The sequence below is a fragment of the Neopsephotus bourkii genome, unplaced genomic scaffold (assembly GCF_033783945.1).
Source record: "Neopsephotus bourkii isolate Nb327-2 ecotype Australia unplaced genomic scaffold, CSIRO-AGI_Nbou_v1 NB_266, whole genome shotgun sequence".
In the NCBI taxonomy this organism is placed as follows: Eukaryota; Metazoa; Chordata; class Aves; order Psittaciformes; family Psittacidae; genus Neopsephotus; species Neopsephotus bourkii.
This window is the reverse complement of record NW_026900775.1, coordinates 99,104-115,524: the sequence shown is the minus strand read 5'-3', so window position 1 is coordinate 115,524 and position 16,421 is coordinate 99,104. Positions and strand designations below refer to the sequence as shown.

The following is a 16,421-nucleotide window of genomic DNA, read 5'->3' as shown; positions in this document are numbered from 1 at the left end:
TTAGTCCCTTATTCCTCTACTTAACCGTTCCCAAACTCTATTCCCTGATATCTGTGAGTGCTGAGAGGAGGAATGTGCCTGAAGACATCACCTACCTTTGTTTCCATTTATTCACCTTCCCCATTGGAAACCCTGATGGTTGTGAAACACCTCATGGCTGTGGTCTCAGAAAGAACCACATTACTCTCAAGCTTCTCTTCATTCCCATCACAGACCACATTTCTCCTCACCTCTCTGCCAGCATCTGGTTGACAGTCAGGTAGGCCCACAGCTTCCTAGTGAATTCAGGGTCTGCATATTTGTCTTTCTTCATGAAGCCATCCAGTTCTTCAACATCTCGCAGGGTTTCCATGACTAGCTCTGCATTCGCCTATGCCATTAAAGGGTGATAATGGAGAGTGAGCCAGGAGAATGTGGTAGACTTGAGCTCTCCTTCTAGCATGATGGCATTAAGGATGAATTCTGGCTCTGCCCATGTCGCTTCTAGATCAGAAAGTCCCAGCACTGTTGGCCTGAATGCCACGGGGAGGGGAGTGGTAGCAAGAGGATCTTCTGTTAAAGGCACTTATGTGACAGTGGAGTAACACAGGTAAAGGAACTGTCAGCAGTACCCAAAGAGGGTCCTACCACGTGCCAAAAGAATAGAGCTCTGCTCTCCTCCCCTTAGGCCTTTCACACCCAATTGCTATTGAGGAACAGGAACCAAATTCCACTTTCTCCTGCAGATCCATGGACTGCTCCATGTTTTGTCAGGATATTGAACATGTTTGTTTTTTTTCCAGCAACTCACAAATGGCAACTCCTAAGCCCTGTAAGAGCGCGGATATTTTGGTTCCTCCTCAGAAAGAAGGATCTGGATGTAGAATTCCCACCCCACCTCACCCCACCTTGAAAAGCAGCCCTGAAAACATGGGAATGCTCTCATCACACATGCCCCAAAACAGAGCATAAAAGCACAGTGCTAGGACTTAACACACTGTAGATCCGCCAGCTTGAACTCCCCAAGAGTGGGATGTTCAGCCATGAAAGGAGCTATGCTTGGGGATCCACCATGCACCTTCACAAAGCATGAAGGGAAGACTCCATAGTCTTTGGTTTGCAATTGAACTTAGTATGGTTCATAGATCAGAAGGAAGTTCCTCTGGCAGGCTGCAGGTTGCAGGTACTGACTATTCATTGCTGTACTTGAAGTTACTGTGAGACATTGTTGGACAAACATCCCATGAGTTTCCCGATGCTCCCACCCAGAACCCAAATGGGCAGACAACCTCCAGCAAGGAGCCCAAAGCCCAGGAGCAGGTAACCCATGGACACCTCTGCTCACCGCGGTCGCTGTGACAATGCTTTCCAAGTGCTGCAGGTTTTCTGTGTCCACCTTCCCAGCCACAACTATCTCTGAGCCACCAAAGTAGTTGTGGAAGCTGCTCTGGGTGACGTCTGACACTGACTCCTGGGGGTAGTTGAACTGAATCTTCTTCAAGAGTGGGGTGGAGACCTGGTTGTAGAAGTTCTGAGGTGGAAGGAGACAGAGAAGTGAGTCTGTTGTACCCAGCACCCCCCTCGCACATGCACCACCTACTGAAGGGACAGCAGGTGACAAAAACTGGAGCCCTAATGGGTAAGTGGGGCTCTCCTGGTTCCCGAGAACACAGACTTCTTTATACTTGGACCTTAGTACACTTGCAAGAGGGTATAGCAAGGGGATCTGGTCCAATCCAAAAGATAGGGTGGAAGTCAAAGGATGATCAGAGCCCATGGGCTCTGTTCTTCCAAGATCTATAAGGTTTGAACACAAGTGAATATGAGCCTGACTTTTTTATCAGGTTGGTCAGCTCTTGGCTACTGTGCAAGACATGCAGCTGCTTTCTGCCTAAGTCTTGCCCAAAACTAGACCTATGTCTCACCTGTATTCAATTCTCTGCTGTAGACGGTCTACCCTTTTCTCTTGTACCTGGCTGATGTGAACTGGGATGTGTGCACAGCTGGGTTTTACATACGAGACCAGGGAGGGAAAACAGGTACCCAAATAGTGCTATGGGTGGGGGCTGTCTCATACTGAGGGGCTACACTCCCAGAGCTGCTGTTTGGCAGAACACCATGTAGTGTATCCTGTCATACATACGCTGGGAAAGAAGTAGGAGAAGCCTGCACAGGGGCAGATGCCAGTGAAGAGAAACAGAATAAGGATGCAAGAGTTTGCTCATCAGTAATTATTGCTCAGATTTGGAGCCAGAGCCTCCTAGAACTGAACCTTTTCTTACTCTGGAAATGTTTGGATTATCATTTACCATTTATATCCAGGCTTTTTTTTTCTAGTGCTAAAGCAGCCTCAGGTAAAATCCAGGCCTTAATTTTAATTCTGAAAATCATCCTTTTTATGGTTAGGACTGTTTTATAGACTAGAAATGCTACACAGAGAAGTAAAGTGTGTATTATAGCTGCAAACCTTGTAACTAGCAGCACTTAAGCTAATACATGACTGTCATCTTGCAGGACTCTCCAGACGAAAGAATGCTTTAATAACCTACACTGTGAGCCTCCAGTAACTCCGTGGAGTTACCCAGCTGCAGAGCTGTGAACAGAACGGCAGGGTCTCAGAGGCAGTGAGCAGAAATGCACCTTCATTTGGGCAGAAGTCTCCTGATTCCCAAAAATCCTCTGGGCCATGCCACGGTTGTCGGTTGCGATTCTCTGCAGGAAATCGTAATCTACATCAAACCCGATGCCAAGGCAGAAGAGAGAGAACTCGTCTTTGATGCTCTGCTTCACGTTCTTCTGGATCGTTGTCAGCTTTAGCTCACCTTGGAGGGACACAAAGGGTGATATCCATCTGAGCAATGGAAGAAGTCTCCATCCATGTAAACGCATTCATGCTCTTCCAGTGTCTTTGATTCTCTCTTTGAGAGCTAACCTGGACAGCTAACCCAGATGCTGAGTCTTCATTTTGCTTTACCTGCAGTGACATTTAAGCTTCTCCTGGATGGAGATTAGCAAATTGTTTCTACTGAAATTGTTTCCTTTGAACTCTTTGGTTTTTGGTATCTGATGCATATTCTTTGTCTATCTGGGCCTCATTAACTTCTTGGGGAGTTTGTAACACATCTGGACTTCTCACAGGGTTACTACTTCAAGCTCTCTGAAGACTAAGACATCTCTGTAAAGGTTTTACTTGTTTCTTGTACTCAAGGTGTTCTCTGCCACCACTGGGACTGACTTTTTTAACATCAGCCTCTTCTGGGCTGGCAGCTTGCAGTAAGTGAGTGCCTTCAGCCTGTACCAAATGCAATCAGAATTAACTTGCTTTCTACTTGATTTTCCTGATTTGGATGTTGCTTGTGGGACTACATAGATCTTTGTGGGCAAAGATCATTGGAAGAAGCTATTTTTCCTAAGGCTATTGTGATTACCCCTCCTACAGGACTTGTTCATCTGTAATTGTAAGAAGTAGATCACTTGCATGACATAATCTTTTCAAAGCTTCCCAGTAAAGCCCCATAGCACCTATAGCACTTGGCAAAAGAGCATCACAAGCATTGGAAGAAAGTGGACTAGAACTTTTTTAACTTACTATCAAGTGTCTACATGCTGTATGCTTTTCTCAGGCTAATCCCACTGTCCTTTCTTCTCACCTAAAGCAGGATCCTTACCTACTGTCGGGTCTCCATCAGACACCAATACAATCATGGAGACTGAGTTAGGGTCCAACATGCCTAAGTTCTGGGCTTCGTTCAGGATGAATGTGGCTCGGAGAAGAGCTTCATTGATATTTGTGCCTGTCAAAGACAGAATGAAGAAAACAGTTTTGATTCTTGCTGAGTTTCTTGTTGAATCCTGATGAGTTCTGAGATTCTAGTGGAATTAATCAGCATGGACCAGACCTGAGATTGAAGCTGCAAAATCCCTCCTATGTGATGCTTACAGCACATCTGCTTGCACTGTGGTTCCTTTTTCCATCCCAGGCTGTGATCTTTATGTGTTCCCACCCATTCCTCATCACTAATTCCAGCAGGACCATTTGTGGTGTTGGGAACTATTCACTGTGGGCAAATCATTTGCAGGCAGATGATTGAATGAGAGCATGAAGAAACTATTTTCTGGCATCAGCCTGTTCTTTGGTTATCTTGATTGGAAAAGAAGAGGTAGATGCTTATTGAGCCTATCTAAAGGCTTGGCTTGTGCACAGAAGGGACAGAATAAGAAATCAGCATGAGAGAAACAGTATATTCAAAGTAATTTCTTTGTCAAGAAAGCAAAGAAAATAGTGGCTTCAGAGACAGGATAATAAAATGCTGCTTTGCAAAATGGCTTTCCTGGATGGGAGCAGGTCTGTTAGCTATTCTGTCAATTCTTTTGGGGTAACAAAGCCAGGCTTATGAGGCACTCATATACCTAACGTGGATCCTATTCCCAGCACACTGATGATCTTGGGCAAGTCTGTAACTTCATGTTGATTCTACCTTATATGTTGCCAGTGAAAGCTCCTTGAAATGAAGGTGCCACAACACCAGAAGGCTCTAATGTCTGGGAGAGCCTTCCACACACTATCAGTGTACAAAGAACTGAACAAACAAACACAACTGCACTTCAGAGAGCAGTAGATTGAAATGATCGTAAGCCCCTTCTGTACAAACAGCTCAAGCACTTACAAATGAAGCATCCAAAGCTCTGTAAGGCTGAAAAAGGCAACTATCCTTGTTTATCAGAAAGGGATGAAGGCACGAAACGTGAACAATTTGCCCAGGGTGGCATTTAGCAGATCATAGAATCATAGAATAGTTAGGGTTGGAAAGGAGCTTAAGATCATCAAGTTCCAACCCCCCTGCCATGGGCAGGGACACCTCGCTCTAAACCATATTCCCCAAGGCCTCGTCCAACCTGGCCTTGAACACTGCCAGGGATGGAGCATTCACAACCTCCCTGGGCACCCATTCCAGTGCCTCACCACCCTAACAGGAAAGAATTTCCTCCTTATATCCAATCTAAACTGCCCCTGTTTAAGTTTTAACCCGTTACCCCTTGTCCTATCACTACAGTCCCTAATGAAGAGTCCCTCCCCAGCATCCCTATAGGCCCCCTTCAGATACTGGAAGGCTGCTATGAGATCTCCACGCAGCCTTCTCTTCTCCAGGCTGAACAGCCCCAACTTTCTCAGCCTATCTCCATACAGGAGGTGCTCCAGTCCCCTGATCATCCTCGTGGCCTCCTCTGGACTTGTTCCAACAGATCCATGTCCTTTTTATGTTGAGGACACCAGAACTGTACACAATACTCCAAGTGAGGTCTCACGAGAGCAGAATAGAGGTTGGAAAAGACCTTTAAGATAATCGAGTCCAACCATTAACCCAGCACTGCCAAGTCCACCAATGACAAAGTCCCCAAAAGCCACTCTACAGGCCTTGTAAATACCTGCAGGAAGGAGGATCACTCCGCTGGTCCTGCTGGCCACAGTATTTCTGATATAAGCCAGGATGCTCTCGCCCTTCTTGGCCATCTGGGCACACTGGCAGCTCATGTTCAGCCAGCTATCAACTGGTCCTTTCTCACTGGGCAGCTTTCCAGCCCCTTTTCCCCAAGTCTGCATGGGGTTGTTGTGGCCCGACTGCAGGACCCAACAAAGTCCAATCTAAACACTAGCATAGAGGGCTCCCCCACCTCCTCTCCTGCCTTTCCTGTCCTTTCTGAAGAGTTTATAGCTATCCATGGCAGCACTCCAGTTGTGCCAGTCATCCCAGCATGTTTCCATGATAACAATTATGTCATAGTTTTCCTGCTGCACCATTGCTTCCGGCTCCCCCTGTTTGTTACCTGTGCTGCGTGCACTGGTGTAGATGCACTTCAGCTGGGTTGTTGATCCTGCCACCTTCTCCTGGGGAAAAGTCCTAGTTGCTACATGACCATTCTCAGGCACATCAATAACCCTTGTGTCTTTGCTGCTGCACTGATCTCCATCTATCATGGTGCAGTGTACCATTTACAGCCAGTGGATACCCTGGAATTGGGCTGCTTATGGTTCTGCTTTACAAAGGCATGAGTCAGCCTTATCTCCCTGCTTATGACAGGGGGGTTGGAACTAGATGATCTTTAATGTCCCTTCCAACCCAAACCATTCTATGATTCTATGTTATTTGGGATCTTTGAGGCTGGAGATAGAACACAGATTAAAGGCAGCTATTCAGTGGTCTATGTTCTATCTGTCTTGGCTTAATCAGTAGAAGGAAATGCCAGCCCATTCCCTAACAAGAAACTGGAATCCTTGCTCTCCTTTAGCCCAGGGCATGTTTTTCCCATCTTAGGAATCAGATTTATTGATAGGAACACCCTGCCAATCTGAGGGTTGCCTGAAGTACCCATTCCTGTGATATCTAACATCCATGAGCACCCTGCAATCAGAAGCTCATACCCCCATTGGGATGGATTGTCTGGATGTACTTCTTAGCTTCTTCAACCTGCGATGGGGTGGCTGAGACTAAATTATCTCTCCAGCATCGGACATTGTGGTTGAAGTCGATAAGGGAGAACTGATCAGCAGCACGGAGCTCACTCAGTATTGCCTTCATGGCCTCAATGGTCTGAGAAGAAAGTTAAGGAAAGATGAGTTTATGCTTCTTGTTGCTGAAAGCATGTTCTTAACTTGTGGCTATAGGCAGAGAGATGCCTTTGATGAATAAGAACATGAGTACTGGAATCCAGAACAGCATCTGCTATCCAAATCTCTCCTTTTTCACACTTACATAAAGCCGAACTTTTCACCAAAGAATCACATTAGAAATGCAATTAGCAGGAATTCAACTCAACCCATCCTTGCTTAACTCCTGCTGATGCAGGTGAGAGAAACAGTTTGTGTGACGTGGTTCAGGAGATAGGAATTGCTCGTATCAGCTCAGGAGGCTTAGCTCTGTCTGCAGTGCTGCCATTTCAGGCTGGGTAACATCTGTTGAAGATGTGTGATTTAAAGAAGTGACAATTAAGCTGTATCCAATTGTGTAGCATTGATTTCCCCAGGGAAGCGATATGCCAAGCGGTAGTATTGTGCTCCAAAACAAATGCAAGTATATCGAGATCATCCCTTACCAACGTTTGTCTAGCCAGTTCTTAAAGACCTTCAGTGACACATGAGAGGCAATCTCCCAAACTCCCCTCTCAGCAGTACAAAGCTTTTCCTAATATCCAATATAAATCTGATTCCATCTTATTCTATCCTGGGTGGGCACAAATGTCAGTTGATGAGTTTCCCTTTTAGAACAAGTGTTCACATATTTGGAGGCTGATTATGCCCCTCCAAGTGTTTTCTTTTGCAGAGTAAATCATCTCATGTTTTGCATTGCCCTCCTCATCTCATGGGTTATGTTGTCTAAACAATGCTTACTGCTCTGCAGCAGGCTGTCAGCAATGTCCACAGCTTTCTGAAAGCAGGGAAAGCCTCTCCCTGCTGAGGCTTTCCCAGGATTCACAAGAGGAGATTAGAACCTTTGCAAAATGCTTTGTTATTTGCCAATCAAAACTTTAATCTACAGCTAAAATCCATATTCCGATGGCATCACCTCTTCCTTACAACATGGAATGAGCATTGCAACGACGAGTAAAATCAGGAAGTCTTGGATTCACCATGGATTTTCCTATTTCAGTGAGATAAAGTGTAAAACTTATAATTCTGACTGCCAACCTGCTACAGGATTCAATGGCAAGGCACATGCAAAGGTTGGTAGGAGGTTCATTTTGCGATAGAAGTCAAACACTTACTTGTTTCATTTTCAGTCCCCACATTGAGCCACTGACATCTATAACAAATAAAATGTTTTTGGGCAGAGGATCAAGATTTTCCGGAGCAAAGAAGTGAATAAAATAGCCATTAAAAATCTGCAAAGTGAAATCACAGTGAAGTGAGCTGTAGCAAAGATGTCAGAAAACTCAACACAGTAACAGCAGAAAATGTTATTCTTCTTTATGGGCCAATTCTAACTTTCAGCTCTGCACAGTTTTGTAGCCTTTTGTACTTTTTATGTACCTTTTATATACCTTTATATACCTTTTATACTCCATAGTCTTTACATCAAGGAAAGCAGAGCCTGGGTCTCTGACAACTGCCGTGCACTAACATAGGAAGGAATGAAAAACATTGTAAGACTGTTCTGTCTGTAATAATTCAACCCCATAATTCTGCTTCACGTTAACATAAAAATAGTGATGTTCTGGTTGTCTCCTTATGATGTATTGGTACAACATCCAATGATGTTGTCTTCTGATCCAACAATAAATCATCATCATCAGAGTGCTGATAGGTATAAAAGACATTGGTTTTTGGATAAGGCAGGAATAGACTCCTGACTATAAGTAGGACCATGTCTTAGTCATAACTTAAATAAATCCATTTTTCCTACTTAAAATCTCTCTGTTCTTTCGAATGGATATGGAGCTCTTTCTCGTGCTTATTCTCCTGAACATGAATTTAGTTTAGCACAGTTTGCTTAAAGGTAGCAGTTCTTGGATTCAGGGATCTCCCACCCCAGTTAAATACTTACTTCCAGTTCTCCACCCGTGGTTTCCCTGTTCACATCATACTGCACCACAAAGTTCCCATCTACTGCTGTGGATGAGCATGTGGGGCATTTTCGTTGTTGAGCCATTGTGGGCTTGAAAGAAACGTGAGCCTTGAAATGAGAAGAGGTCACCAGTCAGTCAGGTGCTGTGTGAGAGGTGGGTCATTGACACAGAAAGAGTTCATCTGCTCATGAAATATCCTACTCCACTGAATGCTTTTCTGCTTTCTCTATTTGTGCTCTTAGTTTAAGTGGAAAATGGACTTTGGCACTTCAAAAGAAAAACAGCAGTAAGGTTTGCCTGGATATGCTGATTCAGGGGTAGCAACTGTGAAACAAATAAGATGACCCATCCAGAGCACCAAATATTTCAATTAGAGCTGTGCAAACCATTTGTAGTAAGTAGTATGTTGTCATTTCTAGTAAGTCATATGTTTTTTACTGGTTTAAATGATCTATAATTTTATCAACATTCTTAATAGCTTTTTAATTGATACTTTTCCAAAATAAGAGCTTTCAGCTTGTCTGTAAATTGAGTACTAGGACTCCTTTTCATCATAGAATAGTTAGAGTTGGAAAGGACCTTAAGATCATCCAATTCCAACCCCCCTGCAGGAACACCTCACACTAAACCATATCACCCAAGGCTTTGTCCAACCTGGCCTTGAGCATTGTCAGGGATGGAGCATTCACAACTTCCTTGGGCAACCCATTCCAGTGCCTCACCACCCTTACAGCAAAGAACTTCTTCCTTAAATCCAATGTAAACTTCCCCTGTTGAAGTTTTAACCCATTACCCCTTGTCCTATCACTACAGTCCCTAAAGAAGAGTCCCTCCCCAGCATTCTTATAGACAGACTTTCTGGGCCTGATTCACGTATCCCATATCAGATGTCTATGTAAAAGTGTCTATGTAAGTGTACCATCCCAGAGTCACTGCTTAAAGCTGTTTGAGACAAATGTCTCTACTGTTGGAGGGTTTATTTATAGCCAAGAGCTATGCTAGGACACGTTTTTTTGCTAGGACAAGAATGTTAAGCGATAAAGAAGTTCTAGAATAAGTCCCTACGCAGATGTTCTCAATTAAAACTGAGATTATGGAGTTATTCCAAAATGGTTATTCCACTTGGTATTCATCACTTGCCTCTTTCACATCCACCAATCTCAATGCACTGCTCTTTCAGAACAACAAATTGAAAGCTTTGCACAGAGATGGATGGACACTGTTTCTATGTTGCTGTCACAGTAGTATTTGAGCATCTTGTACATACATTTAGGTATCAGTAATGAAGACACTATAGTTCTTCTTGCTGTATTTTTACATGCTTCCAGCAGGTATGAGAAAATGCCAAGACTGCATTGGAGCAAGTGTGAAAACTGAAGCTTTTTGTGCTGCTTCTAGTCTATGACTGTTACCTTTTTCTCCCCCTTGGAGATGGTGGTGATTCCATCAAAATGATCTCCAAGTGAATTGGGAACATGCACATAGCGAAGTCCCTGTGGCTCAATGATGCGGACATCCACCTACAGGCAGGAAGAGAGGACTTTTAGTATGGAGCCAGTGTTATACCAGGATCTTATGAACCCTCCACAGCCAAACTCCAGTAGGGCCAGTCTCATTTATGGTGGGGTTCATGTCCAAAGAATAAAAAAGATTTGGTGGAAATGCTCATTTTTCCTCTCTCTTTATCCCCTGGGGCAAGTGGTGCGACAGGAGGCAAGGGTGGTACCATTGCTTATGCTGAAAGCACAAAAGAAGCATGAAGTGACCCTGCCTCAGTGTTGCTTTGGGTTGGGAGGCCAAGAGGAACACCAGGTGATGAGTCCTCTTCCTCTCTACTCAAGCTATTGGCGGGACAGAGAGTAGTCTTGCTTTTCTTTGGATAGCCAAGGTGATTTGGAAAATAAAGTTTTGATCTTGTCAGCATGAGATGAGGTCTTTTTCCAGTTGTGTTTCTGGACAGTTAGTAAGAGTACTAGTAGGCATCACATGGCCTGAAACAGATCATAGACTGCACCAAGGGAACGTGAGCAGCAAACTTTTATATGCAGCTTGTGCTGAAGCCATGACAAGCTCAAGAAGACATTTACGAAACAGACACATAAGAATGGTCAGATGGAAATGTTCAGCTACCCCTGTATCTTGTGTCTGTTAATGCATGATGGAGGACACCTTTGGAGGAGTGTAAGAAAGAGGGTAGGAATAAGATAAGTCATCTTCTGGCAGACAGCTTTGTGTTCAACAAACATCTGCTCTCATAAGACACTATCCTATGGAATGGGGATTATGGTGAAGAGCACTGCTCCAAATAAATAGCAAATATTGTTTGTTTGCCTTCAGTTAAGGCAAGTTTACACAAGGGTATATATAGGCCAAGGCTTAGTTGCCCAAGTGGTTCTGACGTGAGTCACTCTCGATTCAGAAGATACCCAGCTGTGTTAGCATGAGAGGAAGCAGGACACATTTGCTCCTCACTTGTGTAGCCACCATAGTTCCTGGGTTGAAGCGTTTAATCATAGAATCATAGAATAGTTAGGGTTGGAAAGGACCCTAAGATCATCAAGTTCCAACCCCCCTGCCATGGGCAGAGACACCTCGCTCTAAACCGTATCACCCAAGGCCTCGTCCAACCTGGTCTTGAACTCTGCCAGGGATGGAGCATTCACAACCTCCCTGGGCAACCCATTCCAGTGCCTCACCACCCTAACAGGAAAGAATTCCCTCCTTAGATCCAATCTAAACTTCCCCTGTTTAAGTTTTAACCCATTACCCCTTGTCCTATCACTGCAGTCCCTAATGAAGAGTCCATCCCCAGCATCCCTATATGCCCCCTTCAGATACTGGCTTCTGTTTTACAAGTGACCTATTTGTACCAAGCCCATATGGAAGGAAGGAGCCGTAGATGAAGTGTCCTGCTGTGGGACTTGCAGGAACCTTGTCTGCTTTCTCAGTGAGGACTCACTCATTGGGGGCTGCCTACATAGACCAGCCCTACTTTACCTCCATGTGCTTTGCCAAGCGTCCTGGCTTCACGGACACAATGTGCTCATATGAGCTCAGTTTCCTTCGAATCATTTCATGGTAGTGAAGTTCAAACTGGATCCTCATTCCTGGGGGCACATTCACTTCGGTTTTGAAGTTTTCCATATCCAAGGCATTGCTCCTGAAAAGTCAACTGTGGGGTTATTTTGAGAAAATACAATGAGAAAGAGAGCTTCTTTGCATTTTGGTTTAGAGTTATGCATTTGCTGGGTCCGATTCTAACTGTGGCCTGTGGCAGGGAACTGCAGTTGTCCTTTAGCACAATGTTTTATCAAGCTGAAAGCAGAAACACAAGTTAAGTCCTTGATAATTAAACAGCAACCCATTTTCCTTCCCTGAGCTCCCTCCTCCTGGGACGGGTCACCCTTAGTTCTCCTATGAATAAGTTCAATACAATTCCTGTATGCCAAGGTCTCTATACCTTACTATTCCAGCAGCTTTGCCTTTGGCTTTTGCTTGAGCATACATTTTTCTGGCTTCAGACTTTTCCCGGATTTGGCTGGTAAATGTTATACCATTGATATCCCTAGGAGAGAAAAGCACAGTCAGCTTGCAAAAGAAATAACTTTACAATCAATGACTGTTTCTTCACTTTAGGAAAACACCAGTGAAATCTAAGCTGGTGGGAAATGAAATAATAAGGCTCTTGTTTAACCCCAAAGGAATGAAGTCTGGTTTCCATTAGATCTCTATCTTTTCCCTACCTGCTTTTTCATTTCAACTAGCAGCACTCTTATAGTCTAAGGAGGTTCTTCCCTCCCTTACCTCCTTCACCCTTTCCCTGTTCTTTGGGCTGGCCAAGCAGTTACCAATGTCATGGTGGTTATGGAACATGGATCGGGACACATCTCCTGACCAGTAGAATGGGTGCTGCATCTCTGAATGGATACTGAGCCAGGTTAGTTTCTTTCTGTTCTCACTTGGGTCTCCTCCTCCCTCCCCTTTGATCTGGTGCCAACTTGCACAAGAGAGGTGGGAGCTTGGTCTGTTTGAGACTTCTGATCTTTTGTCAAATATTGTTGATGTTGGCCAATGGCCCAGTAATTACTGGAGAGGAAGAGATGGGTGGACAGACAGTATGATGGTATGACCCTTCTTTTCTATGAGTAAGCCTGTTAAACTTACACTGGAAAATAAGAGGTGTTCTGCTTTTACAAGCTATTCCCTCTCACCACACTGAGTCCTGCCAGAGCACAAGGTTGATACCTGCCCACTACTTACATAGTAAAGTTGTCAATAAAAGCTCCTTTGGGAACTTGTACATCAAACACTATGTGCTGGGGCCGTTTTGCGTTATTCACCATTTTGGCTTGGATCATCGTGTTGGCCAACCGTGATGTTATAGTGGATTGAACTTTGTAGCTGTAGAGACCAATCTTGTCATCATCCTCCACCTGTGATTGACAAAATGGCTCTGTAAATTTAGGTCACAGCAAGAAAAGATGCCCTTGAGGGCAATATCAATCCCTTTTATAGTCTCAGTGCCTTTTATGTAACTGCTGTTCTTTACAGTATGGCAGCTGGATGGGATATGAACTCAAGTTCAGGACACCTCCATATTTTACCTGGCAATTGTGACAGGATACTCATGTCAATGTAGTTCATTATAACACTTCAGCTGAAAGACAGAATTTATTAAGCTGGAATGTTTTCCTTGATTTTGACCATGCAATTTTGAACTGACTCTATTGATGAAATCCAGCATAGAAGGGTACAGAGGAATCTTCAACACCGTATACTGAAGAGAAGAGAGCTTACATTTACAATAACAGTCTTAAATAAAGGAGACCTGAAGCATTAGTTACTGACCTAAATGGTTAAGCTGTGGCAGTTGGAGAACAGTATTAAAGTGGCATATTAAGATACTGTTTTTGTCTAATCACTTTTGATGCTTATTTCTTCATATTTACCATACCCTTCTCTCTCCAAGAGCAGTTGTACAAACAGCATTGTGCAAACAGTGCTCTGTTTAAAGAAAAGATGTTAATACCCAACCAGCAGTAAAAACAAGGGCCTGAACAAACAAAAAAATCGATTTCCAAAAAATGGTTAACTAGAAAATCACTTGTTTCAGGATTATTTTCCATGGAGGAAGGAAAAAACTCACCAGATCTCCAACATACCCCCAGTCGGATGTGCTGCGCTGGAAAAAGAAAACAGGGAGAATGTATTTCAGCAAAGCTAAGAACATAGAATCATAGAGTCAGAATGGTTTGAGTTGAAAAGGACCTTAAGGTCATCCAGTTCCAAGCCCCTGCCATGAGCAGGCACATGAGCCACCTCACACTAAACCATGTCACCCAAGGCTTCGTCCAACCTGGCCTTGAACACTGCCAGGGATGGAGCATTCATAACTTTTTGACATGGATTGTGGGTGTTTCAAGACAGGGATCAGACAGGGGTAACATCTAAAAGCTACTTTCCAAGATGATGAGAATTGGCTTGAGTTCTCAGGCTTAATGTGCTTACTCCCGTGCATACTCCCTTTGTCTTATTTACATGTTTACACATGGGATGTTGGAGCACATCATCTCCCAGCTGTGACACAGAGGCTATCCAAACCAGAAAGAGCTCTCTTGCTCTGTCTTTTATTTCTTTGTAGAAAACATTCTCTTCCAGAGCAAAACCATTCTTCCTGGAAGCAAAGCAAGCTGGCAAAAAGTCACACTCAGAAACCACAGCTTTTAACAGGAAAATTCTTATTTCATTTTTCTAGGAAAAGTGGGAAAACCTCAAAACACAGACCTTTCTAGCTCCTTTTGTTTTCATTTACATTATAGAATCTATGTTTACATTATAGAATATATGTTTACATTTTTGTTTTACGAATATGTACGTATAAAAGTATGTATAGAAACTCCTATTATGTGATCGATATCACATTTGTATACTTGCGTACATGCGGTTAGTTCTCCATGCACTGCTTGGAAGAGATGAAGCTGCCCACTGATGGTTAGGTTTTCCCCTGCCCTATGAATAGCTCCATTAGGAGACCGCTATGAAGAGGTGGTGACATCTTGTGGCCATTTGAATAATTCTGTTTCATTCCCTAGAATTTAAACTGGTAAGTAACTGCGGGATGGGATTTGGCTTACCTAGTTCTAGGGAGAGATGCATTGTTTAATGCAGATATCTGCTTTGGTGTTATCATCACAACTAGGCAAGCTCAGCTCTTCAAGGTCGATGGAGTGATCCCTTTCATCTGAAAATGGATACCCTCAACCATGGTTGCCCTCAACCATGCTCACTGTACTGATCAGAGGAGTGGGTACCCAGTGCTATTGGTGGTGCCCAGGGGTACCTCCTGGCCTTTAGATGAAGCTCCAGGAGATCATGAGTCTCTTGTAGGTTTTGCATGGCATCTGACACTCATAAGGTGGCTTGGACACTGCTAGATCCATGTTTGTAGGCAACTGGATTGAGCCATTCAACTCCATTGATGATAAGAAGGATCTTAGGGAGATGAGTCCAGTTTCTGATGGCTAAATTATAAACATGTACCAAAACATATCAATCCCATGTCAGGTTTCAGTTGCATTTGAATCCAAGAGGACCAAAACCACAGAAGATGCTCACAAAAACTGCATTAGTCATAGGGTGCACATAAGGTTTTCTATACAGTTACTAAATTCATTTGAAGCTAGTTAATATACTGTCACTAGGAAAAATCTTGGGCTGCACAGAAGATGATATATGTCATAGCAAGATCATTTTAATGAGGTGATTTTAAGGATTCTTTAAAGCCAGATAGAGAGACTGCAGGATTTCTTTCTGCCTTGGACCAAATGTGGGGTTTACTTACTAGCTATGCAGGTTCTACCTGAAACAGTCAGGGATTTCAGGATCTGGAAGCCTGGTGGGTTGATCCTTGCTCAGTCCATCCGGGCACTCCACAAACATCACTGCACTGTGATACTGCATGTTGGACAGAGCCTTGGGTGGCATGGCCTAAGATGAGGCATCCCTGCCCATGGCAGGGAGTTGGAACTGGATGATCTTAAAGTCCTTTCCAAACCAAACCATTCTGTGATTCTACGACAAAGGATCAGACTATGAAGAATGATGTTTCCTATGATGTTGGGCATAGGAAACATCACCAGCACAAACACAAGTTAAGACTAAACCAACCTTAACTGAAACAAATTTAAACTTGAAAAGATGAAGACTGAGACCTTAGCACAGAAGCCATTTGTTTTATTGTGGCACTTTTCTGTTTCTCAGAAGACCTTAGGGTTCCTGACTCACTCTACAAATGGTGCTTAAAGCTTCCAAGATAGCCAGGTCTCCTTCCTTTTTGTGAGGGAAGAGATGAAGGGAGAGGTGCTGACAGAGACATGAGCCTGTCACTTGCACACGGGGTGGTCCAGCACTTAGGATCTCAAGGGCTGCAGAGGGCAGCCACTCCACAGGAGGACAGAGCTGTGGATGCCTCAGTTCTGAGCACTGGTGTGCTTACTGAGAACATGGGCTTTGTAGGGACTTCCGAGGCACGTGAGACTTGTGCTGTTTCTGGCATGAGGGTTCATGGCTGGTCCTTGCCTTTAAACCACATCCACATCTGCTGATGCCTACGCTGTGTAGAAACAGTACCTTGTGCAATATCTAATGTGTGGCAAATTGGTAATGAGGATGGAGAGAAGTGCCTCAGGAACTGTTTTAAGGACCTGGTCTGACAGATGCTGGGGCCTCTCTTCAGGTACTGAGGACTGTCTTATGCCATCTGTGCAGGCTATAGGTATGGATATTTAGCCCTCCATAATGATCTTTGTTCAAATCACTGTTCGTGAGTGTTGGAGTCCACCATCAAGAAAATATTGCCTGCTTCAAGCTAACTTTCATTC

At 43.9% G+C, this 16,421-nt stretch overlaps 1 protein-coding gene across 1 annotated transcript in view; it reads right to left on the bottom strand.

Annotated features, from left to right (window-relative positions):
- ITIH2 (inter-alpha-trypsin inhibitor heavy chain 2) overlaps window positions 1–16,421 on the bottom strand; it is a 30,287-nt gene that overhangs the window by 9,143 nt on the left and 4,723 nt on the right. Inside the window, exons 3-14 of the mRNA XM_061346184.1 lie at window positions 13,688–13,723; window positions 12,802–12,974; window positions 12,002–12,106; window positions 11,539–11,701; window positions 9,954–10,061; window positions 8,520–8,648; window positions 7,741–7,857; window positions 6,401–6,569; window positions 3,648–3,773; window positions 2,620–2,801; window positions 1,325–1,510; window positions 231–370 (exon numbers count right to left, since the gene is read on the bottom strand). Of these exons, the coding sequence (XP_061202168.1) occupies window positions 231–370; window positions 1,325–1,510; window positions 2,620–2,801; window positions 3,648–3,773; window positions 6,401–6,569; window positions 7,741–7,857; window positions 8,520–8,648; window positions 9,954–10,061; window positions 11,539–11,701; window positions 12,002–12,106; window positions 12,802–12,974; window positions 13,688–13,723 (1,634 nt within the window). The remainder of the gene's footprint in view (window positions 1–230; window positions 371–1,324; window positions 1,511–2,619; window positions 2,802–3,647; window positions 3,774–6,400; window positions 6,570–7,740; window positions 7,858–8,519; window positions 8,649–9,953; window positions 10,062–11,538; window positions 11,702–12,001; window positions 12,107–12,801; window positions 12,975–13,687; window positions 13,724–16,421) is intronic.